The following is a 16,407-nucleotide window of genomic DNA, read 5'->3' on the forward strand; positions in this document are numbered from 1 at the left end:
ACGTAACCCCCGTGAATTTTGGGGGTGTACTGTATAATAAAACATCCCCTTTCTTGTTGTAAAGTATATTTAAACAGTATCTGGTAAATAAATTGTGTAGTGCATGTCAACAAGAGAATATGTGCTAAACTTAACAATCTGTTCCCCAAGAATGTGATTTTGAATATTTTTTTTTTTTGTATTTGTCCAATGTACTGCAATAAACTAAAAAACTATGGATGTATGCGCCTTTGACTTGTATTAGAATAAATCATCACTTTAGTTTATTTACATTTATTCAGTATACATATTCTGCTTGTCCTTATGGCATAAATTCCTATTTTTTTACATTTTACTTTTTAGTATTTTTCTAATAATGTTCTGTGATCTGTGGCATTTCCCAGAATTTTTTATTTAGGTATATTCAGTTAATAGGAGTAAGGAATACATTAAGATAATTTGTGCATTCTATTACATAATATTCTTGTTTATAATGGAGCTGGTGAGAGGTGACATGCAAGTAAGAATTTCAGTGTACACATCACAATACTACTACTGTTGCATCTACTACTGTCACTACTAATATGCTAAGATTATCTGGAAAAATATAGTTAAAAGTATAGGCCAAGTCTTGATTATACTGAATTTTTTTTTGTACCAGAAGCCAGGCATTTTATAGTAGGCAAAATGTAATTAGCGTTAGTGGATGCAAAAAATGTTAACAGCAGATTCCACGTACAGTCAAACTCACATGTTACAAAGGACACCCCTTTTGGTTTACTTATTACAAAAGTGACTTTTTGCAGCAAATCAGCAAAAAAAAATAAAAAAAAGTATTCTGTGTTTTTTATTTGGAAAATATCACTGGCAATATTCTGTATTCATGGGCTACAGGTAGGTATGCAAGTACTGGAGTATTAGCAGAAACACAAGACTGATGAAGATTTGCTGCTTGATGCACACAAAAAACAAAGACTCTTTTTGTATCTCTCTTTTTGGAGAAAATAAAAAACAAACTAAATGCATTAAGCATATATTTAACTGCTCCAAATACAATATATCCCCCAAAAAAGAACACAGGTTCAATATACACTGTAATGTGAAGTAAAAAAATCCAGAGACAAGTGCCTCATACACTATAACGTATAGCTATCTGGTCTCTGAACAAGCTCATTTCAGAAACACTTCAACTATATGTGTTGCTGTTTGGGTTAACCATGTCAAACTACAGGCATACCAGGACTCAACTACTAGACTCAAGACTGGGACTGAGGTTTGCGGTCAGCTAGAATTTGTGCAGAAGGATCAAGAAATTTGGGCTAAATGTCAATAATCACCTTTTTAGTAGTGTCATCTAATCTGATGCCATATGTTCTTAACACCTAGACAAAGAAAGGAACTAAGCAATTAACTGATATCCACTTGCTGGTCAGCTGGCTGACGTGGATGAAACACCCATTGGACAGGCCAAGAAAATCCAACCAAGTAGTAATGGAACTTTGAGAATGACTAGCAAATGCCAGTGTTCAGAGACAATTTCCTACCACCTCCAGAAAAACATCTACATCTCAATATAACAGAGGAAAGTTGAGTCTAAATGGACTGGGTTCAAGACAGGCAGCTACTTTAAGATGTAACCAAAGGGTAATTGGAACCTGGCACAGAGGCAATGCTAGGTCTTTTCAGTGAACAATAGTGCTAAGGGAAGTTGTCAAATTAAAAAAGAAAGCCTTCTTTGCAATGTTAACAGGCGGGTTTCAAGATTAATTGAGAGATCACTGGCAGTCATAGCAGAGGCTGTAGTGAAGTCCCATGAGCGTGGGGTTTGGCAAGGCTGTGGAGAATGGGTTTTGGAGGCCTTCAAAGAAGACCAAGCAAACCATTTGACAACAGACTGCTTAGCAAGCGTGGGGAAATGTCAACTGATAATACTGATGAAATGTTGAAAGACCAGGCGACAAAGTGAGGCTGGTATGGCTAATGTGCCTCCTCACTACTGAGTGAAAGGTAGGAAAAAAGAGGGAGTGTTCCTGTTAGCGAGGGATCACAATTCTCATCTGATCCTCATCTCAGAAAACTTATGCAGTGTACCGGAAAGTCTAACAGCTCAATTCCATCATGTCTGTGGAACAGTAATAAAAATCTTTATTTTTATAAAGATACATTAAGGGTCATGAGAGTGTGCCAATTCCACCTACATGTGCTTTGTGCACTTGGGTAAAATTTTTGGCCATGTACCTTGTGCTACAAGAGCATGGGGTTCTAGAGCATGTACAGGTGAAAAACTTCTGGTCAGTGTGTATAAAGCCATACCTGTTTTGCTTTGTGTGTATGCACAAGGGTTATACAGTAATCCCTCCTCGATCGCGGGGGGTTCTGTAACGCCCCGCGATAGACGAAAATCCGCGAAGTAGAAACCATATGTTTGTGTAGTTATTTTTATATATTTTAAGCCCTTATAAACTCTCCCACACTGTTAACATTATTAGAGCCCTCTAGACATGAAATAACACCCTTTAGTCAAAAGTTTAAACTGTCCTCCATGACAAGACAGAGATGACAGTTCTTTCTCACAATTAAAAGAATGCAAATAGATCTTCTTCTCTTCAGGAGCAGAGAATTTCAAAGGGAGAGAGAGAGAGAGAGCAAAGAAAAGCAAACAATCAAAAAATCAATACTTGTGTTTTTAAGATTGCTGCGGCATTTTTTAGAGGAGCGTTAGTATCTTCTAAGCAAACAGCTTCTGTGCAAACAGCCCCTCTGCTCACATCTCCTCCGTCAGGCGCAGAGAACGTCAGAGAGAGACAGCGAGATTAAAGCAACAATCAAAAAATCAATACGTGTGCTTTTGTGCTTTTAAATATGCCGAGCACCGCAATAAAGCAGGCATTTTTTTAGAGGAGCGTCAGTATCTTTTAAGCAAACAGCCTCTGTGCAAACAGCCCTCCATCAGGCAGAGAATGTCAGAGAGGGTGAGAGAGAGGCAGAGACAAGCAAACAATCAAGCTCCGCGCGGGATGCATATCTTATAGCATTGAGGAGTTTTAGTTAATATGTAATACATGCTCTGATTACTCAAACCACCTTTACTAAAATATTGCTGCATCTGTGAAGGAGAAAAAAAAAAAGCAGATTATGCGGACTGGCTTTTTATTCCAAATGTCATGATATAAATGGTATCCTACTGCTGCCTATTTACCAGTTCCAAAATAATAAAAAAAGTCTGCCATCGACCTGCCAGCTTTTTGCTTCACTTGTTATTCTCACTCTGTCATGGTCTTACTGACCAGTATTCCTCTTGATCTTGGTCTAGACACAGTAATAAAAACAGCCATGAGAAAGAGCTTAAATCTTTACAAGCCAGATGCACGGATACCATGGCTCTACTATGTTATAAATATTCAAAACTTTATTTTTTTAAAACTTGTGGTGCTTATGCTAAACATGAAGTGCTTATGTGCATTCCATCTGTAGCACTCTACAGATGTCCTGAACTACAATCATATTGTCATGTGTATTTAAATATCAGCTTCCCAAGTACAGTTAGGATTTTTTTTTTTTATCCTGTTGGGGTTTGTTATTGCTATGGCCACTGCCGTGAGTACAAAAACGCAATTGCCAATGTATAGTTAATAGTCAGAATTACTAAACTAAGTTCAAATATATTCAGATACCTATTCTTATTTGAAATATTCAAACCTTTTTTGGTTAATTTGACAGCCCTAGAGGCAATAGAACTATCTACTGCATAAGCCACATTTGAATGACCTAATTGTTTCTGTATTCTTTATAGCTACATTTACAAACTGATGTTATATTACACATTGTATGTATATAATGTTAGTGTAGCATATAATCTCATATGCCGTACAGTGATGTAAGCAAATGTTTATTCCTAGAAGCTGTTAAACTATTTCAACCATGTTAATAAAAGAAATAGAGAACAAATCAATACCAAATATACAATGCATTTTACTTGCACAAACATACTTTCCATCATATATATCATAGCAGCTTTGGATTATATATGCCCTGCACTACTGCACGAATGCTGAAACTATTGATTTTCTGTGCATGCATACAATGGCAGTAGTTCCACACATATGCCCTGAAAATCTTTCACAAAATATGAACAAACTACGTGTGCAGCTTGGGGCAGAAATTTTTAAAGTAATTGACAGCAATCAAACCAAACAGACTGTTACCAAGTTAGAATTTAAGCAGCCTAAAATGAAAACTCATAAACCTGTGTTTCCAAAATATCATAAAGATGGCTGCAAATACAAATGTTCCCTCATCTCAATCCAACAACATTGATAAAAACTAGTTTTCTGCAGGAAAGATTGATTGTGCAAACAATATATATGATTGTCTTTGTGTATGTCTACTCCATTACTGTTGACAGTAACCTTATGACTGTTTTGGTACAAGTGCAAACTGTCATAAAGTATCCATCTAGTACAGTATATTTCACAATGTGCTCTATTGTAATACTTAATAAATCATATTATTAATGAGATATTTTAGTAACACAATTTCTGCAAAACAAAAGCCACTTTCATATTAACAAGTGAAAATATGCTAAAGGGACAATATACTGTACTCTTTCTGATAATACTCTCATTTACTAACTCACATGTCCCAAATTACTATGTTGTTAGACTTAAACGTTCCAGATATAAGCAGCACAACTCTGGTAACCACAGGTAAAGCATTTTATTAAGGAAGAGAGCATATCAAAACCAGAAACTGTTACAAAGTGGTTAAAACTCACTTCAGCAAGCATATCCTGTTTAACTGCAAAATGCTCAAATAGACTAATTCTACACTTTTGAGAAAAACTGAAATAAATACCCTTAAGATACTGGAGGCATACAGAAACAGGAATAGTGTGTGATCTTCTTCTTTGCTAACATAAAATAAAAAACCTCCTTATATGCTCCTTTAATTTAAACCAAAGATTAAAACATTTCCATCAGCTTTGTCACAAATTTGCATGAACCTGCTGAGGCCCGTCCTGTGGGATGAGTTAATGAACAGCTGTTAAAGTTCTATCCGTTAGAATGAGCAAATGAAGTAACAGTACTGATGATGTTAACACAAAAACCTATTTTAGTATGACAAACAGGAATAGGTATGCAGAGTAAGTAAACAGTGGAAGGTTAAGAGTCCAAATACATGCTTTTAAATTGTGATTGGGGGCATTTAGGTGGTGTTATGATCTACAAGTGTTTCGTTTCCATAGTTATAATTTCTCCAATCTGCCTGCAGATTTATCAAAAACTAAACAGATCTATCATCAGGGAAGGAAAGGCAGGAGTCATAATGAATTCACTTTACAAGATAAATACATCCAGCAAGACAAGCTTTTAAATTATTATCAATCAATCTTGAACTCTCAGTAAAACTAATTGGATATGAGAATTATAACTCAAGATACACACAAAACAATCTTTTATTTGAATTAATTTATTTGAACCCTTCAATAAACTTTAAAATATGTGCTGGAAGTGAAACTAAAATTGCAGAGAGCTGGGAAAGCAGGTCAGCATTCTTGCAAGCTTCTGTGGCATTAGAAATTTTAACCACTTCCAGACAAAGACTGATAAGAACTAACAGAGCATAAAAACATGCATCACTACATCAAAGAAACAAAAATCTCTTTACTGTTGCTTAAGATCTTATGAAATGCAATGCTTTGCATCACATGAAGAAAAAGCTGCATTCAATTAATGCTAAAGACAATATGATGATTAGACAACAAGTTGACACACAGTATTAGAAGCATATAGATAGTATTATACCTGGATAAGCCAGTGTATGTTGTCGTGCATGTATCCCACAACACAGAAATGAGCAAATTCAATATTTTTAGACAAAAAGCCACAATTCTACAACATTAGCATTTTTTAAACGTTTTCCTGTTTCAATACTTTAAGAAAGATTCTCCTGATTTTACTTATATGAAATGCATGCTGTTTCTGCGTTTGTTTATGCAAGCATGAAAAAATTACTTTCCATTATGTTGCTATAAAAAACACTTAATTAGTTTTGGTCTGTTTTATGAATATAGAAAATTTACAATGCTGGAAACTAGCATGATAATTTATATTACCTGTTTTATTAAATAAGGTTTAGAATGGCTGCCAAAATAATCAATTGGACTTTTGAAAAAGTACAAACTGTATCTCAATTCTAAGCATTCAACATTGCAAAACAACTGCAAAGATGAGGCAACCTTAGTTGAGAAAACAAGAAAAATAAGCTCAGGCAAATGAGTTAACACAAAAAGGTTTCTTAAACTCTGAACACTTTCTGTGAAGAACACTCAAATGCCTTTAGTATTATGGTCTACTTTATCTACAGCTAATAAAGCAGCTATTCAAAATGCTAGAATTTGAGCTGCTCTATCATATTTACAAATCTAGTCTAATGCCTCAAACTTTGGTTATCTGAAACAAGAAACCCAGCTTCACAATGGTAAGGAAAATCAACATTACTAATGCAGTTTACCACTTTGGAGCAAACTTCCTGAGAAGAAACTCTGAGAACACAATCTAAATTTTGGATACTTCCCTGAGTAAGTTTTGACTTTATACTATTAAAAATTCAAATTAAGATGGGACCACTTGAAAAGACAACCAGCATTGTTCTTCAAGAATCCAAGGTCTGGAGTTTTGTTTTGCTGCTGTGATAAGTGTACCAAATACTACATGCTTTTAAATCACTAAAGGTGGGTATTGTGAGTTTTTGCAAATTAATTTAAGTAGGTCTTTCAGTCAGCCAAATGTAAACAGCGTACAGTGTAATCTAAATGTTATGTAAATGTAAAACCTAGGCCGAAAAAACACTAAAAAGGATGACCAACCCAAAAGCATTAATGATTATTTTTATTCAAACGAAGTATATCAAAAATATATAACAAAATATAAAAATTAGTTCTTTACTATGATATTTATGACAATAGTGAGTCTAGTATTGATAACTTTAGAACTGGAAAAATGTCAATATTATATTAATATAAAAATAAATATGGAGTACAAAAACAATTTTTAGTATAGTGGTTAATATAATTCATGAAGATAAAAATAAGACCTTATTCTACTCCATGACTCCCATTTGCACTTAAAAAGAAACATACCTTATTTTTCCCTTCAATGTATTGTAAAGAACAACACATTAAGTGCAGCATTTCCTTCAAACAAAAATGAGCTGGGTGGTAAAAATGAACAAGGCCAGAAGATGACACAGAAGTGGCATATACAGTAAAAACCAAGACTATCTAATGACATCCTACTACTGCATATACAAAACAAGGTTCTTACAAAAACCAAACAAGGCACTGAATCTTGAAAGCCTTTCTTTAAATTAAAAAAGGTAATAAAAATGAGTAATTATGTAATTTGGAATATGCAGCTTTTCTTGTCAACTACAATTCACGTTCATGGGTAAGGCAAGAATAAAAACCTGTTCTTAAACTCAACAGATATGCAATGAAATGAGAATTGCACTCTGACTTGTCGCATCATTAACGTGATGTCTGTTTCCCATGCTCGGGCACACTTAGCGATCATACTGTTCCCAGATGGTACTGAACCGTGCTCGGAGCCCATCTCTTCCATGCAGGTAAAGGCACGGTATGGTTGGCCTGAAACAGACCAATCTCACTAGTCAAAGGAACTAGACTTTGTGGGGTTTCAAGTGGACAAATGTGCTTGGGTATGGAACTAATTGCCAATGTAAGTACTCTCTAAATCTCATTATACATTTAAAAGTGTACTTAACCTTATTATCCCAACCTCCTCTAAACATTCGTAATATTTACATTTTATATGTTTTCATTTAGTAATTTACAATAATGGAGCTACTGATGTAAGATTACAAAATTAAATACAATGTGACATGGGTTGGCTTACTTGGCTAGAATGAGAAATGTTGTTTATTTTAAATCAAACAAGACACTCCTGTAGAACACTTAATGAAACCACAAAGGCGTGATGAACAGGTGACCATCCCATTGATATACAGTATGTGCAAAAGCCATGAACTCTTCTAATACTTTTCTGGGAAACAAAATAACAACTACAGTATTTCATTTCAATTCACATTTTTGTTTGATCAGGCTCCATTACTTATTTACTTTATACTGAACATGTGATTTGTGCTTATTTAATATTTATTTGTCAAGTGTAACTATTTATATTTTACTTCACACATACTTTGCCTATACATGGTTTATTATTACAACTCATATTGTAGATTTACTTTTAGGCTTTCACAATTTAATTATTCACTATTAGGGCTATGCTTTAAAGTTTAAAGTTATGCATTAGTCGTCACTCTTTAATAGAGATTAAGAGAGATGGGACTCCTTTAGGTATTACAATGTTTACATAAGAAAAGAATTCTAACTGGTCTACCAATCTCTACCACAAAGTATCAAATGTCCTAGACGGAGACCATCATCCATAAACTGTGAAAAAGGGAAAGTTGTGTTCAAGGCCACTGAACTTCTACAGATAAAATTGTGTACAGGGTTAAACCTTTAAGTAATGTCATAGAGATCAAGGCTAATGAAAACATATTTAAGACAGATAAATTCAGGCTTTGTGCTAGAGAAGGCTAATAGTAATAATGAACTACTTTTAGAAAACTGTGCACAAGCAAATAGAAAACAGTAAGAATATTTCTTTGATAATATTGTAAGAGGAGATGAATTTTACACAAATGTTTAGAAAACTATTCACACTGACAGACTTTAACATGACAAACAAAACCTTATTTCTTAGTATACAATCCAAATCAGGCTAATAAATCTTAATTTAAGTACAGATAAAAGATTAAGATAGACTTACACTGTGGCTTGCTTGATACTTGATCCTGAACAGCAGAATCGGCTGCACTACCCTCTAACTCTAATGACCAGCGAGATGCTGTGAACATGAGAACCATTGTTAATTACTGTAAAAAGTGCTTAGCTAGGAAAAATGTAGATGTTAGGGATGTCTTCATAAAGCATTTGTATGAAAACAGTAAACAATATAAGAAAATGGAAACAGTGATAGATGGTGCTGTGCAGTCTTCTGGCTAAAAGATCACTTTCAGAAGGGAAGTAATTATAGGAAAGCAAGACAGGAAAATGAAGAGCAATAAACTACAACAAAAATATACAGAACTTGTCCTGACTACAAAAGATCATAACAACTTACATACATCTGAAAAAAGCTACAAACACTTCTTACAGAGTACAATAATAGTTAAACAGAATGGTTCACGGAAAGTTAGGCATTAAGTGACAAATACATGCATTGACAGATGTGTGTTACTTTATCACTGTGTCTTTGTATAACCTTATACAAAAAAAGGACTTTCATCATCATCATCATTCATGCAACTTATGTCTCATTATGGAGATATTTCAAAAATAAAAATGCACAAATCATGTGTGTCAAAGTTATTCATCCATTTTCTAACAAGTTTCTGTACCTGTGTCTATTTTGAACAGTGGCGAAAAGTGAAAAGAACTGCTCCACATATTCAGTTCCAAAATAAAACATTATTTAGCATATACCCACATTTGCTAGACATTTGTATGACTTACTTTATAGGTTAAATAATCACACTGTTCAAATTTGGGAAAAATTAACCTCAAGCAAAATGAAAATCCTTGCCTGATTGTAGCCTTGAATTTTTTTTTTTACTTCAATAAAATACATAAGGTACAAAAACAAAAGGAGAAATCTAGCTACAAGGATTAAATGGCATTACTAGGAGTGAAAAGTATGTGTATGGCAAAAGATAAATATAAGAATATAATAAAAAAATTTAAGGGTTTTCATAAATACCAGTATAATGTTTTGGTGTATTTTTTTCAGATTAATATGTACTTTTTAAAACGAATAACAAATGAACCACCGACTTATTACACATACTTCCGTACCTTAAAAGTGCAATAATACTTAATAATTTCCTGCTGCTCTAACAGGACAGCAAAGATACTGCCTTTAAGACACTAATACATAAACAAAAAAATCACCTATCTTGTTTCCTTCTGTATGCATCTTTGTGTTTTATGTTTAAAAATGTCCAGTGGTTTTTCACCAATTTTTAGCATACCGGTTAAACATTTTTTTTGTTTAATCTACACTGGGAAGGGCATTTCATTTGGTAAAATGAATCTAATGGTAAATAATTCACTCCTAGTCCCTACATGGCTAATGCTCATCCATCTATCTGAGCAGCAGAAACAAACTACTCAATACTGAAATTGAATGACCCATTGTTCTCAGTGTTTAAGAAGAACTTGATTATAAGTGGTGTGAATTCTTTAAAACTCACTTTATATCCCCTCCACAGATTTTATACTAACAAACTATGAATTGGTGTATCGTATAAGACAACTACTTTGTGCAGGGAAAAAAATATTTTTTTCAACAATGTTCACAGACAGATTATTTCATTTTATATTGACTGTATCACAATTCCAGTGGGTCACAGGTTTACATACACTTCATGAAACTGTGCCTTTAAACAGCTTGGAAAATTCCACAGAATGACGCCAACCCATTAGGTAATTTGACAATTAACTTATCATAGCCAGTTAGCCTAAATGGAGTCAACATATGAATATATGTTAAGGCTCACCATCAAACTCACTGCCTCTTTGCTTGACATAATGGAGAAATCAAAAGAAATCAGTCAAGATCCGAGAGAAAAAAAAAAAAAATTGTGGACCTCCACAAATCTGGTTCATCCTTGGGAACAATTTCCAAACACCTGAAGGTTCCATGTTCATCTGTACAAACAATAATGTGCACAAGTATAAACACCATAGGACCACACAGCCATCAAACTGCTTATAAAGGAGACACATTATGTCTCCTTGAGAAGAACATACTTTGACAGAAAAAGTGAAAAATCAATCTCACAGCAGCAGCAAAGGTACTTGTGAAGATGCTGGAGGAAAAAATGGTACACAGGTAACAAAATAAACAGTAAAACAAGTTCTATGTCGACATAACCTGAAAGGCTGCTCAGCAAGGAAGGAGCCACTGCTCCAAAGCTGACATAAAAAAGCCAGACTTCAGTTAGGAGAAATATCCTTTGGTTTCATGAACTCATGATCAAACTGTTTGGCCATAATGACCATCGCTATGTTTGGAGGAAAAAGGGTGAGGCTTGCAAGTCAAAGAACACTATGCCAACCATCAACCATGTATATGGGATCATGATGTTGTGGGGGGGTGTTTTACTACAAGAGGGACTGGTGCATTTCCCAAAATAGATGGCATGATGAGGTCTTCCTAAAGGATATTGACCCCAGGAATACCCCCAAAATTGAGGCAAAATGGCTTAAGAGCAACAAGGTCAAGGTATTGGAGTGGCCGTCACAAAGCCCTGACCTCAATCCGATTGACAATTTGTGGGCTGAAGTGAATAACCAAGTGAGAGCAAGCAAGCTAAAGAACCTGGCCAAAATTCTAGCAACTTATTATAGCTTGTGAAAGGCTACCCAAAACATTTGGATTGAGTTAAACAATTTAAAGGCCATGATACCAAATATTAACAAAGTGTATGTAAACTTGTCACCCACTACAACTGTGATATAGTTAATTAAAAAAATGAAATAATCTGCCTGTGAACATTGTTGGAAAAATTACTTTTGCCCTGTGCAAAGATGATGTCTTAAATGACATGCCAAATTTAGAGCTTTTCAGCATCAAATCTGTGGAGGGTAAAAAAGTGAGTTTTAAAGAATTCACCCTAAGTATATTTAAACTTCTGACTTCAAGAGTGAGAGGCCAGGACCAACCTGGCCACAAGAGTGCTCAGGAAGAAGTGCTTCTGTTATAGAGGTAGAGCACAGATTTTAAGGAAGAAAAAGATATTGGGTGAGAAGATAATAAAAGAGAAGCAGGGGCTCAAGTAAAGAAAACAGTAGGAATAGACAGTTGTGCTGTACTACACATGGAGGAAAGAATAAGGGGCATTTAGGAGGCAAAAGAGCGCAATAGTGAGTCAGTGGTCAGATACAAGATATAGATGGTGAATTTAAGTTGGGTATGTTGGTGTTTGAGGTATTAACAGGAAAGGGAAATCTTAGAGAAAAAAGCTGTTCCCAGAGAAAGGGTAAAGAGGATGGGAGGTCACTTCTCCATATTCTATATAATGGCAATGGTCTGTAGGTATTTTTAAACAAAGCAATAAATAAAGCAGAGACCGTTTTTGAATAAAAGAAACAAAAGATTGCACAACACTATGTTCTAGGTCTGATATTATTAGCTGGAGGTAAAAGAATAAAAGGAAGGAATACAGAATCTAGACTACAGCCACTGAAACTCCAGAGTCATTGAACAAACAAAAATGTCTCCAAATGTTCAAATACCCTTGTGAGCTCTGGATGGGAAGGGCACAGAGCATTTACCAATTGAAAAGGCCTTATTGTAAAATACTGGTGTGTAGGAGTACCAACTTAGACAGCAACAGAGGTGTCTTTCAACCTAACTAAAAGTCTCAAGGGCGTAGGAACTAGAGCCCTACCAATGAGGGAGTTTTGCAACTGATCCCGATAAAAGGAATCTGTAATTTCTGACAAACAATATTAGTGGCTGATAAATAGCTCCTACTCTTGGGTTGGGGAAAAAAACACTCAAGTACAATAACAAAACATGTATAAAAATAGATTGCTTTAACTACACTATGTGCACAACTATTAGGCAAGTTGTATTTTTGGGATTCATTTTAATATGAATGTTATGCAAAGGAAATGTGAGTGTGAATATTATCAGGGGAATACACGTGTGTGCACAATTATTAGGCAACTATTAGTGTGGAGAATTATTATGCAACTACATCAAAAACTAAATTTTTCCCGATCTCCCTTGTTTATTTTCATCTGTTAAAGTGAGTATAATAAACAAACAACACATAATTTGCAAATAAACATTTCTGACATGAAAAAAAAAAAATCAGTGACCAATATAGCCACCATTCTTTTAAATAACAGCAATAAGCCTTCCATTCATGGAATCTGTTAAGTTTCTTGATCTGTTGCCGATCAACTTTTTGTGCAGCAGCAACCACAGCCTCCCACACACTGTTCAGAGAGTTGTACTGTTTTCCTTCCCTGTAAATCTCCTGTTTAAGAAGGGCCTACAAGTTCCCAATAGGGTTTAGGTCAGGGGAGGAAGGGGGCCATGTCATTATTCTGTCATCTTTAAGGCCTTTACTGGCTAGCCACGCAGTGGAGTACTTTGATGCATGTGACGGAGCAGTGCCCTGCATACAAATCATGGTCCTCTTGAAAGATACTGACATTTTCCCTGTACCACTGCTTGAAGAAAGAGTCTTCTAAAAACTGTCAGTAGGTTTGGGAGTTGAATTTGAGTCCATCTTCAACCCAAAAAGGTCCAACTAGCTCATATTTAATAATACCAGTCCATACCAGTAACCCACCTCCACCTTACTGGCATCTGAGTTGAAGTGGAGCTCTGTGCTCTGTCCATAAAACCTTTGAAAAATCTATCTTCAAATACTCCTTGGCCTATTCTTGACGTTTCAGTTTATGTGTCTTGTTCAGTGGTGGTCAGGTTTCAGCTTTCCTTATCTTGGCCATGTCTTTGAGCACTGAACACCTTGTACTTCTAGGCACTGCAGGTAGGTTGCAGTTCTGGAATATGACAGCACAAGAGGATAATGGGTTCATGCTTGTTTCACGTTTGATTCTTCTCAAATCTGTGGCAGTTAATTTGCGTCTTTTTTCTCAACACATTTCTTGCGACTCTGTTGACTATTTGCAACAAAATGCTTGATGATTCTATGATCTTAGCAATATCTTAGCAATTTGGGGAGTGCTGCATCCCTCTGAAAGACTTTTTACAATTTTTGACTTTTCAGAGTCAGTTAAATCTCTTTTTGGCTCATTTTGCCTAGTGAAAAAAAACTGCCTAATTATGCACACCTTGATATAGGGTGTTGGTCTCCTTAGGCCACACCCTCCCTCATTACACAAATACATATCACCTGATATGCTTAAATCAAAAAAGCATTCAAGTGTATACAGCTTGGAGATGGAATATATGCATGAAAATTATGATATGGTCAAAATACTCACTTGCCTAATAATTGTGCACACAGTGTATGTACAAAAAGTGTTAAATTATTCAGCAAAATCATAAAAATATATCAATATATGTAACAATAACAATATAACTCTTAAACTATATCAATATAATATAATAAAAATACTCAAAATTGTGAAACATTTTCTTAAATTCTTTGCCATTTACAAAACAAATACAGTAAACCCTCGCTATACCGCGCTTCGACTTTCGCGGCTTCACTCTATCGCGGATTTTAAATGTAAGCATATCTAAATATATATCACGGATTTTTCACTGGTTTGCGGATTTCTGCGGACAATGGGTCTTTTAATTTATTGTACATGCTTCCTCAGTTTGTTTGCCCTGTTGATTTCATACAAGGGACGCTATTGGTGGATGGTTTAGAAGCTACCCAATCAGAGCACGTATTACATATTAACTAAAACTCCTCAATGCTATAAGATATGCTTCCCGCACGGTGCTTGATTGTTTGCTTGTCTCTGCCTCTATCTCACCCTCTCTGACATTCTCTGCGCCTGACGGAGGGGGTGTGAGCAGAAGTGCTGTTTGCTTAAGAGATACTGACGCTCCTCTAAAAAATGCCGCTTTATTGTGGTGCTTCGACATATTTAAAAGCACACGTATTGATTTTTTGATTGTTTGCTTTAATCTCGCGCTCTCTCTCTGACTTTCTCTGCGCCTGACGGAGGGGGTGTGGGCAGAGGGGCTGTTTGCACAGAGGCTGTTTGCTTAGAAGATACTGACACTCCTCTAAAAAATGCTGCTTTATTGCAGTGCTTTGGCAAACTTAAAAGCACACGTATTGATTTTTTGATTGTTTGCTTTTCTTTGCGAGCGCTTTCTCTCTTTCTCTCTGAAATTCTCTGCTCCTAATGCAGACACTCCTTGGAGGAGAAGATATACTGTATATGCATTCTTTTAATTGTGAGAAAGAACTGTCATCTCTGTCTTGTCATGGAGCACAGTTTAAACTTTTGACTAAAGGGTGTTATTTCATGTCTAGAGGGCTCTAATAATGTTAACAGTGTGGGAGAGTTTATAAGGGCTTAAAATATATAAAAATAACTATACAAACATATGGTTTCTACTTCGCGGATTTTCATCTATCGCAGGGGGTTCTGGAACGCAACCCCCGCGATCGAGGTGGGATTACTGTAAAACAATAAAACTAAAATAACTGTAAAGAGCAGCTATTATGAGCAACATGGTCAAACTAATACTTCCATTCCAATAAAGGGTTGTTATAATGCAGGGAGCACAGCTTTTCTGCATTTACGTAATGAAATCCTCATAAATGTTGCCATAACACTGAACATCTGCTCACAGGGCAGTGATGATTGTGGGCAAGACAAATATCGCTTTGCCTAAACAGAAAGGTATTTAAAGCAGTTTCATTTGATGCTCCACCATTCAAAAGGTTTACCTGACTTCCTGTCTATTACAAACTCAAGCAGATAGTGCTTTAGTTCTTTCATAATGCCTTCAAGTGTCCTGACTCAGCAGAAGATAAGTGAACTTTTCAAGAGATGAACTAGGAGATGCATGTAAAAACAAAGCAAAACAAAAATAAAACCAGCAACTTAAACCCATATGAAAGGCAAAAACCAAAGTGAAAACCAGGGGAGAAGAGATGGCAATTAGTTTTTTTCATTTTAACGTATGGTATCTGCAGGTCAGATAAGGAAATGCACACCTAGTGGACTTTTCATCCCATTGCGCAAATGAACTGGAGGTTTCAACTTCATAGGCCATGCCCCTAGACACACAAGATGAGACCCTTGCAACAGATCCAAAATTATCAGTGAAAAGGCAAGCTCAAAAATGGCACTGAAGACTATGAAATATAATAACATAAAACAAAAAATGAAACATGATCATGACATCTAGTTTGTTTTAACCTTGTGTTACATGCGATGTTGCAATACTTATGCATTGCTTTGCGCCATCACCCACCATAACCTATCATCTATGGGGTGGCAACAAAAGCTTTAGATTTATTAAAAATTCCATTCTCCAGTTTTCAATGGATCTTGATGTTTGGGGTCCCCCGATACTGAAAACAATGATATCTCGATGATGGGTGTGTTTGTGTCTGTGAGTCACAGTTTCTTGAGGATGGTCTAGAGCTAAAACAGCTGGACAGAAAAATACCAAACTCAAAACTTAAGCCGGTAATGAGATGATGATGTGCCGATTAGTTTTTGAGCCAAATCATGCAGCAGAAAGTAGCACTTCAGAGAAACCCTCAATTATTGTATTTCTGCAATTAAGTATGACTTCTTTTTGTCAATTGCTATCATAATGA

At 35.5% G+C, this 16,407-nt stretch overlaps 1 protein-coding gene across 2 annotated transcripts in view; it reads right to left on the reverse strand.

Annotated features, from left to right (window-relative positions):
- The window catches only part of LOC120526086 (CD2-associated protein), a 244,183-nt gene that overhangs the window by 44,345 nt on the left and 183,431 nt on the right, over window positions 1-16,407 (reverse strand). The window contains exon 13 of one of the 2 annotated variants that reach the window (XM_039748979.1): window positions 8,835-8,912. The exons of the other annotated variant lie outside the window; for it this stretch is intronic. Coding sequence (XP_039604913.1) covers window positions 8,835-8,912 — 78 coding nt within the window. The remainder of the gene's footprint in view (window positions 1-8,834; window positions 8,913-16,407) is intronic. 2 annotated transcript variants of the gene reach the window in all.

This window comes from Polypterus senegalus, chromosome 3 (genome assembly GCF_016835505.1).
Source record: "Polypterus senegalus isolate Bchr_013 chromosome 3, ASM1683550v1, whole genome shotgun sequence".
In the NCBI taxonomy this organism is placed as follows: domain Eukaryota; kingdom Metazoa; phylum Chordata; class Cladistia; order Polypteriformes; family Polypteridae; genus Polypterus; species Polypterus senegalus.